Source organism: Aulonocara stuartgranti (genome assembly GCF_965226115.1).
Source record: "Aulonocara stuartgranti genome assembly, chromosome: 7".
Lineage (NCBI taxonomy): Eukaryota > Metazoa > Chordata > Actinopteri > Cichliformes > Cichlidae > Aulonocara > Aulonocara stuartgranti.
Window position 1 is genome coordinate 12,742,598 of NC_138945.1, and position 19,903 is coordinate 12,762,500.

Genomic DNA, 19,903 nt, shown 5'->3' on the forward strand with positions numbered 1-19,903 from the left:
ACATATATGTAAGCATTGAGCCAAATTTAGTAATGCCAACATACTAAAAGAATATTTGTCTCATATATAATACATCTATAGATACACTGTCAAAGATACTTGTCTTTGAGTGAAGATTTAAGGTGATAGGACATATAAATAAATGCAACTTGAATCTTTGACACAGAGTTCAAGCTCACTGCTGTAATAACTAATAATAATTAATATATTAACTATAATATTGGCCATATTATATTCACATTACCAAAGTGAGATGACTTTAGTCTCGTGAACAACATTAGCTAATTGTTATTTACTAGCTAATCTTAAAATGACTGTTCAGCACAGAAATGAAGCCCAACAATCATGTTTTACAGTCCTCTGGTCATTAAATCACACAGAGCTCACGTAGAAACAAATGAACAAAATACGTTATCCCTCATTCATTTCTGTCAAACAAAGCTGTATGACACGTTTCCAGCGGTTGGTATCACGGTTGCTAGGCAACCTGGTCAGTGCGACCGAGGCTAGACCGTCCCATTTCACAAGCCTACAAGCCTCGCACTTCTGGCCGTAGCGATCTTCGAGTACGCGGCCCTTGAGGACCGTTAAGGCTGTGTACTTTAAGGCTGTAGACCCTGAATTGGGATACAGCCAGGAAGTTACTTTAGCAGAGCTGAAAAGTGCCATAAAAGGTTCATCCATCAGCATGACTGGTATCTGCTCCTTTGTGGAAGGAGGAACAGGATAAGCACTTGGACTGTGACATAACCAATTTACCAAATAGCCAATACCACCTCGTTAAATGTCAATTGGTCACATGGTTTGTTTGTGAAGGTGTGATTCATCCATTTGAAAAAAATCTCTGTTTCCTGTCTTTTATTTGAACACAAACTGTTTCACATTTTACAATGACTCTGATGAAGGCAGTTAGCCGAAATGCGTTGGTCACTTAATAAGGATGTTTATCATTACATTAAAATGTTGCTAGAGTCTCCGCGTCGTCTCAAGACATTTTCATCAGTCAATCAATTACACAAATATAAATTTCATAAATATCAGCACCGATTAACAATCATAATAAATGTTTTTAACAGATCAAGTGCAATAAATTTAAGATTACCAAAGGTGATCAAGTTAAATTTTAAATATGTAAAATTAGCATTCTTTATTTGAGAAATTATGAGAATGCAGTTACATGCAGTTACAAGATTTTAGACACCAAATGTAAGATATAGTGCAACAAAATACAGATAAATCATAATCAGTATATATAATTTCACAAAACCTAATTTTTAAAAAAAATTACCCTGTCAATCATATACAATGCTTTTCTTTCCTTCACTTGAGATTTACATAGTACTGAAGAAAAGGCTCCTGTAGGCATGTGTTTTGAATAAATCCTGAATAAATGCAAAAACAACATTTCTCCAAGAAATGAATGTATATGTAATTCACAGGTAATCAGATGTAGCAGTTATCACTTGGTCCTAAAGCTTACAACAGCTATGACATGAAAATGTCATAGCTGTAAGTTCACAATGCGGCATTGTTGTAAAAGCCTCATTGTAAGTTCACAATGCGGCTTTTACAACAATGCTCAAGTGAATGGATTGCTGATGAAGAGTAATTTCCCAAATTATATCCCAAGATTTGTAGGAAGATCTGTAGGTAGGAAGTACAGCAGATTAGGGTATTATTTATTGGCAGATTCCTAAAGTAGGCTCTCACAACCCATTTTCTTACCAAACAGTTAATTAATTTTACTTTTTGTTCTCAGATAATTGGATCTACCAGTTGAAACTACCCTCTTTGTTTGTTTTAATATGGTACTGAAATCCTTACACTGGTTAGAGAAGACACATTACAAGTTCTTAAAGATATATAGGCTCTTCACAAAAAGAGGTTTTAAAACAATACAAAATACAAGCTAACAAGGAGGAAATTGAAAAAATAAATATATAACAGTGTTAAGAGATTTTCTACATTATACAGTATAACCAAATCTCTATAATACAATATAATCAAGTAGGCCTTATATTCTAACCAAGTATGCCTTATATTTTGTGTGTTCATATATTTTCACATAACCAAGCCTATTGTTGAAGAATTACCTAATTAAGTTTATTGTTAAAGAGAACATAATGCATTCCTTACTTAAGTGTCTGAAATGTTTGAGATGTTTGACAGCATGATATAATGATGCATTCTTTCCTATAATGTCTGTGATGTCAGATAAAGCATGATATACTTCTGTATTTTTAATCCCAGTGTGTGAAAGATCAGATAAGCTGATTTAATGTTTAACCTCTTCCCTGACTGTTAAAAAGAGGAAATACTATGTAACCCATTTTTGCCTTATAAATAAAGCAAGTGAGCCTGTGCTCGGTGTGTGTGTCTTCTCAGAGGCATTCACCCGTGCGCACGTTTTCTAATTACACTCTGAGTCGGTCTGCAGTTGTCTCATTTCTCTTGCTTGTGTTTGAACAAATGTCTAAACCCCTGACAAACAGTATTTTTTTAACCCACAACACCAGCTGATATCAGAAAAGGAAAAGCTTAACCTCTAAAGGTCTTAGTACAAAAAAACTGCAGAAGACTTAAATCAGAGCATTAATGGCTAAAAAGCCACAGCAATAGCATAAACTTAAATAAAGATAATAGCTTTTTAGAAAAAAAGAAAATATATCAGTAGTTTTAAGGAATATCCTGTTACAATTTTCTCCAACAAAGAAGGCATGTGTTTTCCAATTTTTTTTCTTTGTTTATTTTTAAGTATGTTGTAAGTAAATGTATTATAAAGTAATAGTGCTTTTGATAGGTTACACTAGGTCATAAGCTTTTCTACTTCAATAAGTACAGAACACTGCCACTACAGACTCAGGCATTACTATATAAAATTGCTTCATCTAGTGATTATATCAAAAATTATACAGATGCGTGGGTGCTACAACATCTTTTAGTTTACTCTGAAGCTTGTAAGGCGGTTAGCAGCATCCACCTTACACAGTTCAACGGGCTGGTTTTCCTGTTGTGAAGTGCTGATGTACCAGCCGCGGAACTTGACAGACTCAAAAGTGGTTAGAGAAATTCCAGTGGTTTTCCTGTAGAAGAGAAATCGGTCCATGTCTCTGTCGGTTAAAATGTCATCATGGTATTGCTGGCAGAAAGAGATGAAAAGAATACGTTTCCCAGTCATTTTTTCATGCATGGAAACACATTTCGTCCCAATGAAAAAGAAAAATGTTTATGGAAAGTTAAAACTGGGACTTAATCATTAGGAAAAATATCCACATTTTGCACTAAAGAGGTATGTGAGGTATGTTCAGACATAGTAAGTCAAAGTTATTGGAGAACTACTCAGAGTAAATAATTTTAAAACCAAATTTTTTATACTGTCCCCTGTATAAGTTGTAATACTAGTAGTAAAAGCCTATAAACATCAACTTAAAGTGTGACATATAAAGTAAAATATTGGACCTATTAAATCCCCATTATAATTTTCAGATAAAAATTATAGGACAGGGTAAGACGGGAGGCTGGAGGCAAGGAGAATTTGTCTATTTAATACTCTCTAAAAAGAAATAAAATGGGATTGCATCATGTGAATTTATATTTACCTCCAGAAACAGCACAACTTTATTATCTTCCATGCGGCAAGACATGTACAGGTTGTTGTTGATAGACAGGACGACAATCAGACCAGGAGAGTCACCAGGAGGGACGGAGAAAGGGATGTACCGGGACATTTTAAAATTCACTAACGTAAGGAAACAAAAAAAGTAAGAACAGGAGCTCGTGTGTAGTTGGAAGACTGAAGTTGTGCAGAATGGCCATTTGTTTTTAGTTGGTAGTGATGGACGGATGGATAACACTCTCTACCTAAAGTCCAACAGGTTAAACATACTTGCTCCAACTACAAGTCTTACATTCAAACACCTGCTTTTACTTAATGAAGTAAACACAGCTGTTCTTTATGGGGGTTAACTTTATTAGATTGTTAAAACTGATGTCACATTTCCAACCTTGAAGCTGAGGGTCATCAGATATAATATCTCTGAAATTCAGCGGAGTAGGACTATAAAGCGGCATGAACCTGAAATACTCAAGTTTAGTACCAGTACGTTAATATACCTGCTTATGTAAATGATTTTGTGTCCTGTTTGTACCTTTGCGGTGGCAATATCCCCCTTGCAGAGTGATGGCCTGCAGCTGTAACTCTCCTGACAGAACAAGATCTTTCTGAGAGTTGTCACACAGTGTCAACGCTTTCTCACTGTTGGCACGCAGGAAGTCCCTTCGTTTTATTCCTTGGGTGGGAGTCCAAACAGTTTCTAAAGAGACAGAGGAAACAAAACAAGGAAAAACAACAAAAATTTCTATTCACCTAAAGCTAAACAAACAGCAGTTTCTGTTTTTCTAAAAAAGAAAAAAAAAAAACAAATACACACACACACAGAAAAAACTAGAAAAATTTGCATTTCCTGCGAAAATGCAGTGTGGATGCTTTAAAGCTGAAGCTGTATGCAAAAACTAGCTGAAAAAGCTGAAAATTTGCAGAAATTGTAAAAACTTTGCAGAAGCAAAGGAACTTTGCTAAAATGGAATAACTTAGCAGAACTGCAATATCTTAGAGGAAACATAATACTTGGCAGAAATGCAATAGCATAGCAGAACTTAGCAGAAATATTGTAACTTACCAGAAACATGATAACTTCTCAAAAATATAAGAATTTAGGAGAAATAGTATAAGATAACAGAAAGAATATATTTAGCCAAAAATACTTAAGCATTACAGAACTATGATTTAGAAAAATAGTACAACAGAGCAGAAATACTGTGATTTACCAGAGACACTGTGATGAACTATGAATATTATAATTTTAAATCAATACTATGTTTTATCACAAATACTATAGTTTGACAGAAATACTATCATTTGGCAGAAATACTATGTTTCAGCACAAATACTCTGGTTTAGCACAAATATTATAACATAGCAGAAATACAATTATATAGCAGAAATGCTATATTTAGAAAGAAAAATATAATATAGTAGAAATAGTATGATTTAGCAGAAATACTACAATATAGCATAATAACAATGATTTAGAAGAATACTATGATTGAGCAGAATAGTAATAACTTAAGTGAAAATACTGGAAAAGTAAGATGACAAGCTGAAAAAAAAACGGAACATGGTTAAGTTCCCTCAAAACTAATTGTTGTTCACCTGTGAAAAAAAAAAAAGAAATATAAATAAATTTAAAAAACAAGAAGGAATAGCCAACAGATACACACAAAATCAAATATGTATACACAAATGCACAGAGAGAGAGAGAGACACACACGGAGGGTCTATGCCAGTCAACCAGTCTGAATATATTATATTTTTTTCCAACAATGAGATGCTGCCCTAAAGAGGGTCTCTCTCTCTCTCATGCACACACACACACACACACACACACACACACACACACACACACACACACACACACACAGGGAGAGAGAAGTAAGTTTCTAGGTCAGTCAAGCAGACTGGGAGCTGCTGAATTTGAATCCACCAATCAGAGAGCCTGTGCACTTTTTCCCGCCAAAACTGGTGCACGCAGCACAGAGAGACACAGGATTTTTGCAGTCTATTTCTCATAATGACGACTCCCCTCAAACAAATGACCATAATTTCCTAACCGTAGGGGCTAGAACGGTCATTCTTAGACCGTTTTGTTCAGAAGAGATGGGGGAATCGTCAAGTGTTGACAATTTATCATTAAAATATGAATTATTAAAGATATTTGACTTCTAATGCACCATAACTGAGTAGAGCAAAGCAAAAACTGCCTTGACTTGCCCTCAAACAATGCTTTCTAACTCTAAATCTATTTGGAGTATCAATATCATTCTTTCACCGTAACAGACAGCAGGCTTTGGCGAACAATCATGGAAATTTTCAGGTCTCTGTGGAAATCCATTAAAAAGATATGGCGAGAGAAAAAAGTGGTTCATTTCCAGAGTTTGAAATCTGAAGAAATCTGAGCGAAGGACGAATTTCCTACCCTCAAACAAGTCTAACTCATTTCAGAACGGTAATAGGTGAGAAAATAATTCTTGAATTGTGAGCGTCAGGAGTGTCTGAAGATATACTGGGACAAGTCTCATGTCTTAACTTTGCTTCGTTAAGGAGATCAAGCGGTGATTTTGAACAAGTTCTCCATTGACTTTCTATGGAGAGTTTTGCGACTTTGTGTTGGTCTGAGGAGATTTGCCAAAATTCTATAAATCCCACAACAATGATAGTGACATTTTCGGAAAGCCAGCAAAAATACCTACGTTTTGATGTATAATTTGTGGAAGTTGAGTGAAAATTGAGCAAGTAGCAAGAAGTTGTTCGGACATGAAGAGAAGACTGCAAAACCTTCAGTGGCACACTGGAAGCCAAGTGCATAGCAACCATAACAACGCATGTATTTTGTGAAAAATCACAATTTTGCAACTGAAAACTTTAAGAGGCATAAAAGTAAAACGGTAAAAGATTTGAAAAAGCTGATTTATACCCGAATAGCCCAATAATTTGAGAACATTTTAAAGTTTGAATGGTTGTTCTACGTGAAAATATGAGGAAGTAGTTAAGTTTCAAAAACAAGCAAATTTTAGCAGAATATATGCTGGATATTTGTGTGGATTGAGTTCCTCTTGGAACTTCCGTACACTTTTTGGCACTTAGGCTACGTTCACACTGCAGGCGAAAGTGCATCAAATCCGATTTTTTTGACCCTATGCGACCCATATCCGATCATGGTATGACAGTGTGAACGGCGCAAATCCGATATTTTCAAATCCGATCTGGGTCACTTTCGTATGTGGTACTGAATCCGATACATATCCGATGTTTCAGAAAGCGACTGCTGTTTGAACAGTCAAGTCGCATTAAATCCGCCTTTTACGTCACCGACACAAGACTGAAGCCAATTATCAGCGCCAGAGAAGCGCCCGAGAAGACATCGCGAACGCTTCCTGGCCATCCAGTGTAGATGTCAGTGAAACTGTTGGGAAGACAACGTAAACATTTTATTTGTACTGTATAATCTGCAGATTCTGACAGAAATCTGCAGCTATCCTTTGAAGCACCGCTCCTCTCTTAAACAGCAATAAGGATCATTATTAGGTTATTTACATTATTATGTAAATAACTTAAAGCAAAAATTGGGAAACGTGAAGTCCGAAGTCTTTATATTAAGGGCCATCAGTCAAACAATACTGTTGGCTCTGGGTCTAAACAGAGCGCGTTGTGTGTGACATCTTCTTTTGCGCATGCGGGCCGCTTTGAGCGTTCACACTAGAGTGCGTTTGCTGTCGCATTTTATTTGTAGTGTGAACGAGCAGACAAAAAAATCGGATTTGATCAAAAAATCGGAATTGAGCATTAAGACCTGCAGTGTGAACGTAGCCTTAACTACTTCCACAATTTTCAGCCGATTTTCACCTTTCAAATTTTAAACTATTCTGCTATTTCTGCTAATGATGGCTATGTCTTTTGGTATTTTTCACTATTATACTTTTTAAAATATTAAGCTTAATTTGTCCCATTGAAATGAATGGGAAACTTCTGCAATTCTGCTAAAATTTGCTTGTTTTTGAAACTTAACTACTTCCTCATATTTTCACGTAGAACAACCATTCAAACTTTAAAATGTTCTCAAATTATTGGGCTATTCAGGTATAAATCAGCTTTTTCAAATCTTTTACCGTTTTACTTTTATCCCTCTTAAAGTTTTGAGTTGCAAAATTGTGATTTTTCACAAAATACATGCGTTGTTATGGTTGCTATGCTCTTGGCTTCCAGTGTGCCACTGAAGGTTTTGCAGTCTTCTCTTCATGTCCGAACAACTTCTTGCTACTTGCTGAATTTTCACTCATTATACATCAAAATGTAGGTATTTTTGCTGGCTTTCAGGAAATGTCACTATCATTGTTGTGGGATTTATAGAATTTTTGCAAATCTCCTCAGACCAACACAAAGTCGCAAAACTCTCCATAGAAAGTCAATGGAGAGTTTGTTCAAAATCACCGCTTTATTTCTGTAATGAGAGGCATATTCGAATCGTCATATCTCCTTAACGAAACAAAGTTAAGACATGAGGCTTGTCCCAGTATATCTTCAGACACTCCTGACGCTCACAATTCAAGAATTTCTTTCTCACCTATTACCGTTCTGAAATGAGTTAGACTTGTTTGAGGGTAGGAAATTCGTCCTTCTTCAGATTTCAAACTCTGGAAATGAACCACTTTTTTCTCTCGTCATAACTTTTTGTTGGATTTCCACAGAGACCTGAAAATTTCCATGACTGTTCGCCAAAGCCTGCTGTCTCTTACGGTGAAAGAATGATATTGATACTCCAAATAGATTTAGAGTTAGAAAGTGTTGTTTGAGGGCAAGTCAAGGCAGTTTTTGCTTCGCCTCTAATCAGTTATGGTGCTTCTTGTTGTGGTCACCTGTTGTCTTCCGGTATTTCAAGCGACCTTTCCTCGATGAGCGGTAATCTGAATTGTCATACCCGAATTGTCATAAGTGTGCTGTCAGCTCATTGGTCACAAAGCAGGAGAGGGGCTGGGAATTATGTTTTCAAACAAAGCGTTAATTCCATTAAAAGTTATAGACTACTTTTGATCCTCACTGTATTACGGGACAAAGTGCGTCCTTTATTAGTTCAATACGGGACGTGTACTTTTGTTTCTAAATACGGGACGATTCCGTATTTTAAGGAACGGTTGGCAACCCTACTTCTAAGCCAACAAGTCATCCATGTCATATATCTCTAAAAATCCATATTTTAATGATAAATTGTCAACACTTGACGATTCCCCCATCTCTTCTGAACAAAACTGTGTAAGAATGACCGTTCTAGCCCCTACGGTTAGGAAATTATGGTCATTTGTTTGAGGGGAATCCTCACTATGAGAAATAGACTACAAAAATCCTGTCTCTGTGCACCTGTTTTGGCGGAAAAAGTACACAGCCTCTCTGATTGGTGGATTCAAATTTAGCTGCTCCCAGGCTGCTTGACTGACCTAGAAACTTGCTTCTCTCGCCGTGTGTGTGTGTGTGTGTGTGTGTGTGTGTGTGTGTGTGTGTGTGCGAGACACACACACACACACACACACACACACACACACACAGAGAGAGAGAGAGAGAGAAAGCCTTTTACAGTATTCTGCAAACTTTTATGATTTTACCAGCTTTTCTAATATGGACCTCACATTCTTGTTAGCACTCCATGGCACAAATACTGTTCCCTTTAGGCTCTGTGTGTATCAATATTTCTCCCACTTTAAAGTATTACTCCTCCATAATTGTATTTCTGTTAAATCAAAGTACTTTTACTACATCTTAGTACTTCTGCTCAATCATAGTATTTCTGCTAAATCATAGTATTTTTGCCAAATCATGGTTTTTGTGCCAAATCATAACATTTGTGTTATGTTATAGTATTACTACTAAGTGGAGGAATTTCTGTCATGTTACAGTATATGTGCTGATTACAGTATTTCTGCTAAATCATACTATTTCTACTATATTATATTTTTCTTTCTAAATATAGCATTTCTGCTATATAATTGTATTTCTGCTATGTTATAATATTTGTGCTAAACCAGAGTATTTGTGCTGAAACATAGTATTTCTGCCAAATGATAGTATTTCTGTCAAATTATAGTATTAATTTAAAATTACAATATTCATACTTCATCACAGTGTCTCTGATAAATCACAGTATTTCTGCTATGTTGTACTTTTTTTTCTAAATCATAGTGTTTCTGTAATGTTCGAGTATTTTTGGCTAAATATATTCTTTCTGTTATCTTATACTATTTCTCCTAAATTTTTGTATTTTTGAGAAGTTATCATGTTTCTGGTAAGTTACAATATTTCTGCTAAGTTCTGCTATGCTATTGCATTTCTGCCAAGTATTATGTTTCCTCTAAGATATTGCAGTTCTGCTAAGTTATTCCATTTTAGCAAAGTTCCTTTGCTTCTGCAAAGTTTTTACAATTTCTGCAAATTTTCAGCTTTTTCAGCTAGTTTCAAGCATCCTCACAGCATTTTCGCAGGAAATGCAAATTTTTCTAGTTGCACTTTAGTTTCAATTATAAATTGATAGCTGTCATTGATGTTTGACATATTAATATAGTAAATGAGCTGCTCCAGCTTGTTCTCAGTAAAGAAAAAAATACATCAGTAATCACATCAGTATGATGTGATCAGTATGCTTAAGCCAGATACTGCTACAAAATTATTTGGCAAACAATAATGTCTGACTTATTTTAATTATTGTTCTTTTGTGAACAAGCAAATGAGGGGAAAAAACACAATGATAATAAGAGTCGTGTTAAATGATAGAATTATATTTATTAAATTGTTGCTTTTAATTTTCAGTGGGACTATGAAAATGAAGCATTTTTTGTACTATTTTTATTTAAAACGTGTTTTTGATCCAATTTTTTTAATAACAGCATTTTGTATGATAACTGTATATAGGGCAGATTTAGTAATCTCCAATTTGACCTGGTGATGGCAGCACTGTCTCATTTTTACAGTGCCTAAATATAGACATTAGTTTACTTATGTGGTTGCCCAGAATATCATGTACCCAAACAAGAGAAATACAATTAAAAGGGCTAAACAGCAGAAATTTTGTATTTCTTCACAGCAGTGTGGTAACTGTGTGGTTTTATTTTTATTATATAAGCCATAAGAGGATTTCTTTTTAACTGTATAACAATATTATTACTTACCTTTCACTACACTGTCTATGATGTTCATGACATCATCATCACTGAGCTTACTGTCACTTTGAGTAAGTGGCTTTTTCATCCTGTTTACCCCCAGCACTAAAAGAGCCACACTCTGCATGGTCCTTCTGTTGTGGGAAACCATCAGCTCCAAACCCTCATTAAGTCTGAAGATCTCACTTTCAACCTCCTGCATAATACAAAGCAGAAAAACAAGAAGTCAGACTTCTGCTGCCGCTTCTCATCCATGCCATACAAAGTTTACAGTGAGACAAAAAAAAAATGCTGCTCAGGACAAGTTACGTAACCTCAACATTGCTCCATAAAAAATGTTATTCTGTACATCTCACTTAGATATATTGTTGCCTATGTACACTTTTTTGTACACAATTTTTGTACACTCTTGCAAGTACAAAAAAATGCCCAAAAGGTTAGACACTGCCCAAAAGAATGTAAAGTTTTGCAACTCTCATAAACCAATATTTCATTTTGAGAATTAACTGAGAAAATGTACCATCTTAAGGAAAAAATATGGTCATTTTGAATTTGATGGCAGCACAATATCTCACCTTCCTTGAAAATGGATAGGAGCATATGTTGCTTTAAAACCTGTGTATACCTTTTAACACTGATGGTATCTTTGCAGATGTTCAAGTCAGTCAGGCCAATTCCATAGACATTAACATGCTCACATACCATCAGAGATGCCGGCTTTTGAAATGGGCGCTAATAAAATGCTATAATAATAATGGATTGGATTTATATAGCGCTTTTCAAGGCACCCAAAGCGCTTTACAATGCCACTATTCATTCACTCTCGCATTCACACACTGGTGGAGGCAAGCTACGGTTGTGCCCCGATCCTGGGTTTTGGCACCACTGTAATAGATCCAAGGCATACCCAACCATATTTTCATGCTTTCCAGCGTACTTTATTCACGGTCAGTAGCGGTTTTTGATAGTAGCGACACGGGCGGTTGCCTGGGGCGGCATCGTGGTGGGGGGCGGCATCACGCGCATGGGCAAAAAATTAAAATAAAAAAATTGCTCGTACTCATGCTGCCCTGACATCATGCCAGCGCATATTGGGAATGGCATAGGCACCGATCGATTTTCTATCGCCCTCCGTTTGCGAGGTGCGCCTGCTGCTTGCACAGGGAGGAGAGGGCAGGGCGGTGGGGGGATTCTCTGGCTGGCTGGAGCAGCATCTAATAACCAGCTCGCAAAATAAAACAAAATAAAAACAAACTAACGAACACTAAAACACCAGACATTATAATACAGACTTAATAATTTGCACCGATGTTTTTTCGAAATTCTATACGCGAAAAGTGAGCGCGAGAGCCCTCGGTGCGCCTGCTTGCTGCTGAAGTCAAAGTAAACTTTATTGACATCTCCGCTACATACAGTCCAGTATATAGAGAGACAAGACACTTCCGGTATGATGGCGCCTGTGTTTGGCTTTGCCGCTGCCGGTGTTGTGCCAAAAAGTGATTGTCTGCCAGAAACTGATTGCCGTCCGCGGGAGCGCGCGCAGCTGCTTAAAGCTGTAGCGCCCGGATTACTTGCGTTGCCAGCTACTTCCGTGCAACTGATATAACGGGCGGGGGGGCAAACCAACACATTTATGCCTTTGTTATTAGGCAAAGGTATGCATTTATGAAACTTCAACGTTTCTTGTAACTGAATTATGACGCTTTTCAGAACGTTGCTTTCGGTGTGTAGCGCAGTCACGAATGACTACACGCATCACGATGGAATAATTAATGCCTACAGGTTTAGTATGTCTACTCTCGTTGTTCATATTTGTTATAAGACTGTCGAATAGTAGTTAAAACAATAAAGACCATTTGTGCCAGTATCACCATGACTCTTTCTTGTTTGTTCAGAATAACGACTGAGAACATGGCATTTTAGCGCTACCAAAAAGTGATTGTGGCCTATAACTCGTCACTGAAACAATATTTCTGCTTCAAACTTGGCGGATGTCATTCAGAAGGGTCATATGCCAAATATTACATCTCAAACAGTCCCTTAGAACTGCTGGATAACCTGTAAAGGAACATTAACATTGATAATATGCCATTTTCAGCCTGCCAAAAAGTGATTGTGGCCTATATCCTGTCACTGAAGCAATGTTTCTGCTTCAAACTTGGTGGATGTCATTCAGAAGGGTCCTATGTGACATATTATATCTCAAACACTCTCCAAGAACTGCTGAAAAACTTTTAAAATAACATTAATACCGATAATATCTCATTTTCAACCTGCCAAAAAGTGATTGTGGCCTATATCCTGTCACTGAAGCAATGTTTCTGCTTCAAACTTGTTGGGTATCATCCAAAAGGATGATATGTGGCACATCATATCCCAAACAGTCCCTTAGAACTGCTGGATAACCCGTAAAGGAACATTAACATTGATAATATGCCATTTTCAGCCTGCCAAAAAGTGATTGCCGCCTATATCTTGTCACTGAAACAATATTTATTACGCACATAATGACATGACATTTCTTTTTAAAAATAAAAATAAAAAACTTTTAGATTGTATACATTGTCTTATCTAAATATAAGTATAATTTCACGTTTTGGAAAGTTTTCATTCATTCTTTAATAAAATATTTCTGATGTTTTAGAATATTACTTTTTCTTTTCCCTTTAAAAAATGTTTTTCCGATTTAAATTTACTCAACATCCTGTTGTTTTGCTTAGAGCTCAATTGGTAGGCCTAAAGTGCTTCAATTAGCCGAGTGTAAGAAAAGCGTTACAGAGTCATGGACCCCACTCTTTATTCCGATATCCTGTCGTTTAAAACCAATGGAACCTTGCCTAGTGGGTTTTCCACCACACAAAAGTGCAATTTTCGTCGAAAGGCAAAGAACTTTGAGGTTCAAGGTGAGTTTGTCGAATGTTTTACGTAATTTTTTAGCTTTCCACTGTTTGCCAAATTTGAGTTTAATTAACAGCTGCGCACAACAGCGAACAAAAGTAGGGCATCCTAGTTGCATCTCTTGAGGAATACATAATTTTCAGCAGAATGTGTCACATATGATCCTTCTGAATGACATCAGTCAAGTTTGAAGTAGAAATATTGTTTCAGTGACAAGTTATGGTCCACAATCACTTTTTGGCAGGCTGAAAATGGCATATTATAGGTATTATTGTCCCTTTAAAAGTTATTCAGCAGTTCTAAGGGACTGGTGGAGATATAATATTTGACATATGACCCATCTGAATGACTTCCAGCAAGTCTGAAGCAGAAATATTGTTTCAGTGACAAGTTATGGTCCACAATCACTTTTTGGCAGGTCGAAAATGGCATGTTATGGGTATTAATGGTCCTTTAATAGTTATTCAACAGTCCTTAGAGACTGTTTGAGATATAATGTGTCACATGTAACCCTTTTGGATGATATCCAACAAGTTTGATGCAGAAATATTGTTTCAGTGACAAGATATAGGCGGCAATCACTTTTTGGCAGGTTGAAAATTGCATATTATCAATGTTAATGTTCCTTTACGGGTTATCCAGCAGTTCTAAGGGACTGTTTGGGATATGATGTGCCACATATCATCCTTTTGGATGATACCCAACAAGTTTGAAGCAGAAACATTGCTTCAGTGACAGGATATAGGCCACAATCACTTTTTGGCAGGCTGAAAATGGCATATTATCAATGTTAATGTTCCTTTACAGGTTATCCAGCAGTTCTAAGGGAGTGTTTGAGATATAATATGTCACATAGGACCCTTCAGAATGACATGCAGCAAGTTTGAAGCAGAAATAGTATTTCATTAACTAGATATAGGCCACAATCACTTTTTGGCAGGTTGAAAATGAGATATTATCGGTATTAATGTTATTTTAAAAGTTTTTCAGCAGTTCTTGGAGAGTGTTTGAGATATAATATGTCACATAGGACCCTTCTGAATGACATCCACCAAGTTTGAAGCAGAAACATTGCTTCAGTGACAGGATATAGGCCACAATCACTTTTTGGCAGGCTGAAAATGGCATATTATCAATGTTAATGTTCCTTTACAGGTTATCCAGCAGTTCTAAGGGACTGTTTGAGATGTAATATTTGGCATATGACCCTTCTGAATGACATCCGCCAAGTTTGAAGCAGAAATATTGTTTCAGTGACGAGTTATAGGCCACAATCACTTTTTGGTAGCGCTAAAATGCCATGTTCTCAGTCGTTATTCTGAACAAACAAGAAAGAGTCATGGTGATACTGGCACAAATGGTCTTTATTGTTTTAACTACTATTCGACAGTCTTATAACAAATATGAACAACGAGAGTAGACATACTAAACCTGTAGGCATTAATTATTCCATCGTGATGCGTGTAGTCATTCGTGACTGCGCTACACACCGAAAGCAACGTTCTGAAAAGCGTCATAATTCAGTTACAAGAAACGTTGAAGTTTCATAAATGCATACCTTTGCCTAATAACAAAGGCATAAATGTGTTGGTTTGCCCCCCGCCCGTTATATCAGTTGCACGGAAGTAGCTGGCAACGCAAGTAATCCGGGCGCTACAGCTTTAAGCAGCTGCGCGCGCTCCCGCGGACGGCAATCAGTTTCTGGCAGACAATCACTTTTTGGCACAACACCGGCCGTGGTTTCTCTGTGCTGTTTTTTTCGGCCTTTTTGCTTTCGCTTTTTGTCACTAATGTGTTGGCTGCCCTTGTCTATGATCGCCTGACGCTATTATCCATCCGATCCTCTATGATAAGTCAAGATGCCTTATCCTCCTGCGGTATTTTCCATCCTCCGCTGCCGACACCGGTGTCTGGATCTTCGTTAGGTGTCATCAGTGGCGCCTTTCTGTGTCCGCGCAAGTCACGGAGAAGGAGAGGAAAAAGAGCAGGTGTCCAGGTAAAACTCAGACTGTTCTGGAAGCGGGGACTAACTGTGCCTGGATCTATGAGACGGCGCTACCTCAGGAGTGTTCATCCAGACTCTCCTGTTGTTTGGCCTTCCATCCCCGCGGTGAGTGGAATTTATGAACGTCGCGGATCAAACTCTCTGTTTCTTCGTCCCCTAAATCGGGCCGCTTCTGTTAATAATATGTCTTCTACTTCGCTGAGAGTGGCGCTTTTCAACGCTCGATCAATGACTAATAAAACGTTCCTGCTGAACGATTTTATTCTTTCCAAGAAACTGGACTTCTTATTTCTAACCGAAACCTGGCAGCGCGATGGTGACTTTTCATCCTTCATTGAACTCTGTCCGAGTGGGTACTCATTCATCAGCCAGCCTCGGACGTCGGGTCGAGGAGGAGGTGTCGCTGCGGTGTTTGGAAGCCGGTTTTACTGTCGCGCAGTGTTGGTCGGACATTTTTCATCCTTTGAACTACAGCTGGTTAGAATTGGAAATAAAGATCCATTTTACTGCGCTGTAGTGTATCGTCCACCTGGCCTAAACACTATGTTTTTAAAGGAGTTCAGTGACTTTTTATCCTCGACTTTGAAGCTGTCCAGACTGGTTATAGTCGGGGATTTTAATATACACGTTGATGATGACTCTGACCTCTTTGCCAGAGGTTTCCTTAGCGTCATGGATTCTTTTCATTTTACTCAGCATGTGTCTGGTCCCACACACACCAAAGGACACACCACTGGACCTTGTTTTTACTTTAGGTTTAAACATTGATTTTATTTGTACTGAGGACATTTTTATTTCGGATCATCATTGTATTCTTTTTAATCTGTCTTTTCATTTGTCCTTCTCTCCTATTCGACACGTGGTTAGCTCTCGCATCTTAACTTCCTCTAGTGCTGTTAAATTTTCCGATGCTTTTAATTTAGTTTTATCTCCCTATAATGATGTTCATTTTTTAACAAATCTTTTTAATAATCATTGTCTTTGTATTTTAGACAATGTTTGTCCTGTCAAAGTTTGACTAGCTCCGGTTTCAAAGTCGTCTCCCTGGTTAGATGACAGCATTCGCTTCTTAAAGCGTTGCTGCCGTAAGGTTGAGCGTTTATGGAGGAAAACGCGTTTGCATGTCCATCTCCTTTATCTAAAGGAACTTTTAGTCTCTTTTAACACTTTAGTTCGAGATGCGAGGGCGGCCTATTTCTCAGACTTAGTGTCTAAGGTACTATTCGACACCATTAGTGATATTGTTGCTCCTGCTCCACCTGCTGTCCCAATTTCATCAAATGAAGATTGTGAAAAATTTCTTTCTTTCTTCGTTGAAAAAGTCAGTAACGTGAGGAACAGTATCTCTCCTTCTGTGTCTCTCTTGTCTGCTCCAACTCAAGCTAGGCCTGTAATTTTAGAAAGATTTTTACCTGTGTCCTTACCTGAGCTGGTCAAGTTGGTTAATTCAATGAAAGCATCCTCCTGCTCTCTTGATATTTTACCTGGATCTTTGTTTAAAAATGTCTTTCAGTCTATTGGTCCCTGTGTGCTCACAATTATTAATACCTCACTGGTTTCTGGTCAGGTCCCTGTTTATTGTAAGAATGCTGTTATTCACCCACTGTTAAAAAAACCTAAGCTTGATGCTTCTCTTCTCAGTAGCTACAGACCGATTTCAAAATTACCGTTCATTTCTAAGATTTTAGAAAAGGTTGTGGCTAAGCAGCTTATAGCTGTTCTAGATGAATACAGCATTCTGGATAAATTCCAATCTGGCTTTCGTAGAGCTCACTCTACTGAAACTACACTTCTTAGAGTCTCCAACGACATTTTAATGAGATGTGATGCAGGAGAATGCTCCGTTCTGTTGATGTTGGACCTGACTTCCGCCTTTGATACTGTGGACCATCATATTCTGCTAGATAGGCTGAGAGACTGGGTGGGTATATCAGGGGCTGCTTTGGACTGGTTTGAATCCTATTTGCATGAACGATCCTTTTCTGTGGCTACCTCTAAGTACAGTTCCTCTTCTACTTTTCTTGCCTATGGTGTGCCACAAGGTTCAGTTTTGGGGCCTTTATTGTTCTTACTGTATTTACTTCCTCTTCAACACTTATTGAGCACTTTTAAGGACATTTCGTATCACTGCTATGCTGATGATATTCAGGTATATATCTCCTTTAAGCCCCATGATGTTTCCAAGCTACAAATTTTGCACAAGTGCATAGACTCCATTAGATGTTGGATGGCTGGAAACTTTCTTCAACTAAATGAGGAGAAGACTGAAGTTCTTGTTTGTGCTCCTAAAACTTTTGTACCTAGTGTTATGGAAAACTTGGGTCCACTTGCTACATTTGCAAAACCGTCTATCTGGTGTTAGTATTGACTCAGCTCTGACTTTGGATGCCCATGTAAAATCTTTGGTTCGCTCCTGTTTTTATCATTTGAGAAACATTGCTAAGCTGAGTCCCATTGTATCGCGCTCCGAATTAGAAATTGTCATTCATGCATTTGTTTCATCTCGTCTGGACTACTGTAATTCTTTGTTTACTTGTTTATGTAAAGCCTCTTTGGATCGTCTGCAAGTTGTTCAGAATGCTGCTGCAAAGCTTCTGACCAAGTCCTCCAAGTTTTCCCATGTCACATCCCTGCTGATTCAGCTGCACTGGCTCCCCGTTAAATTCAGGATCCAGTTTAAGGTTTTTACCTTGACTTTCAGGGCCCTGCATGGACAAGCACCAACATATATAAGTGAACTTTTGCATCCATACATTCCCAGCAGGTCCCTGAGGTCATGTGACCAGGGCTTGCTTGCTGCGACAAAAGGCGACAAAGCTTTTGGAACTGTGGCCCCCAGATTGTGGAACCTCCCTTTGAGCCTGAGATCTGTGGACTCAGTGGTCACTTTTAAAAAACAGCTAAAAACCCATCTTTTTAAACTTGCTTTTAGTTGATTTTTATTTTTAGGTTTTAGCTTCTGTGAAGCACTTTGTGATTTTTATCTTGAAAGGTGCTATATAAATAAAGTTTTACTTGCTTACAAGACGACGAGGCTCCAGTTACAGCAGTGCAATTAAACAAACAAGAAGAGTAAGAAAATAAATATACACTTTAGGACTATTGCCCCCGCGATAAAGGGATCAATAACAATTTAAAATTCATAATTTACAGTTTGATGATTTAAAATCTCACACACAACCCGTCGAAAGGGGAGGAGAGCCCTGCTGCTTCCAAGTAGACCACATTTCATTCATAATGTTGTAAATCCAAGCCCATTATGTATTCATGATTGGAATCCTGGGTTGTGCGAAATCCTCGAAATAAACCCCAGACAAAATGAACTAAGGTGTAGGTTTATTAGGTTATGTTGGGGTGATCCCTGAGTTGGGGGATGGGTGTTCATACTGTAGTGTAAAATTAAAACCAATGGAAGATGGACAAGAAAAGTTCAAAGCCATCATGTCTTCAGTTTAGAAAAAAGAAAAAAGAAGAGGAGGAGAAACGCGCAAAAGATACAGGTAACCAGATGTGTCATTGGATCATGGCAAGTCATGTATCCTGAAACAATCAGAATCAGAATACTTTATTAATCCCTAAGGAAATGTGGGTTGCTCCAAGAAGAAATGGTAAAAATAGTAACAGTAACAGACTAAACTCCAAACAATACATTATGTTACAGATTTTAATATTAATTAGTCATTGTCAATTGTTGATTTGTTCTATTCTCATTGTATGATGAATTATGATGGCTGTTTGGTGGCTGTTTGCATACTATGCACACTCTCTCTCTCTTCATATGTGTGTGTTTCTCTGGTGAAATTCAGTATGGTTCCGACAACAGTTTTATGTTAATGCATAATCCTTAATATGTTTTATGTGTGTGTGTGTGTGTGTGTGTGTGTGTGTGTGTGTGTGTGTGTGTGTGTTTGTTTGGCGGGGGGGGGGGGGGGCAGAGGGAGTGTTCGCCCTGGGCGCCAAACAGGCTAGGACCGCCACTGTTCACGGTCTTTGTTTTACAGACACGGCTGCAGCTTTTTAGCTTGCAGCCGAACATACACACCAACTAAAACAACACAGTCAGGACCCAGCAAAGACTTGAATGCAGGGGAAGTGTGATGAGCTGATGCAGTTTCGGTGTATCAGCCAGATACGGTGCTACAGACCACACCCTGCCACACGTTTTTAGCCTTTGCTTCCCTTGACCCAATTTTTTTTGGAACATTTTACTGGCATCAAATTCAAAATAAGATGATATTT

General features: G+C 37.7%; 1 protein-coding gene across 2 annotated transcripts in view; it reads right to left on the reverse strand.

Annotated features, from left to right (window-relative positions):
* Positions 1 to 843: 843 nt before the first annotated feature.
* The window catches only part of LOC309710785 (interleukin-1 beta-like), a 20,083-nt gene continuing 1,023 nt past the window's right edge, over positions 844 to 19,903 (reverse strand). For both annotated transcript variants that reach the window (XM_082540546.1, XM_082540547.1), the window contains exons 3-6: positions 10,771 to 10,957; positions 4,149 to 4,313; positions 3,600 to 3,739; positions 844 to 3,139 (exon numbers count right to left, since the gene is read on the reverse strand). In XM_082540546.1, the coding sequence (XP_082396672.1) occupies positions 2,939 to 3,139; positions 3,600 to 3,739; positions 4,149 to 4,313; positions 10,771 to 10,957 (693 nt within the window). In that variant the 3' untranslated portion in view covers positions 844 to 2,938. The remainder of the gene's footprint in view (positions 3,140 to 3,599; positions 3,740 to 4,148; positions 4,314 to 10,770; positions 10,958 to 19,903) is intronic.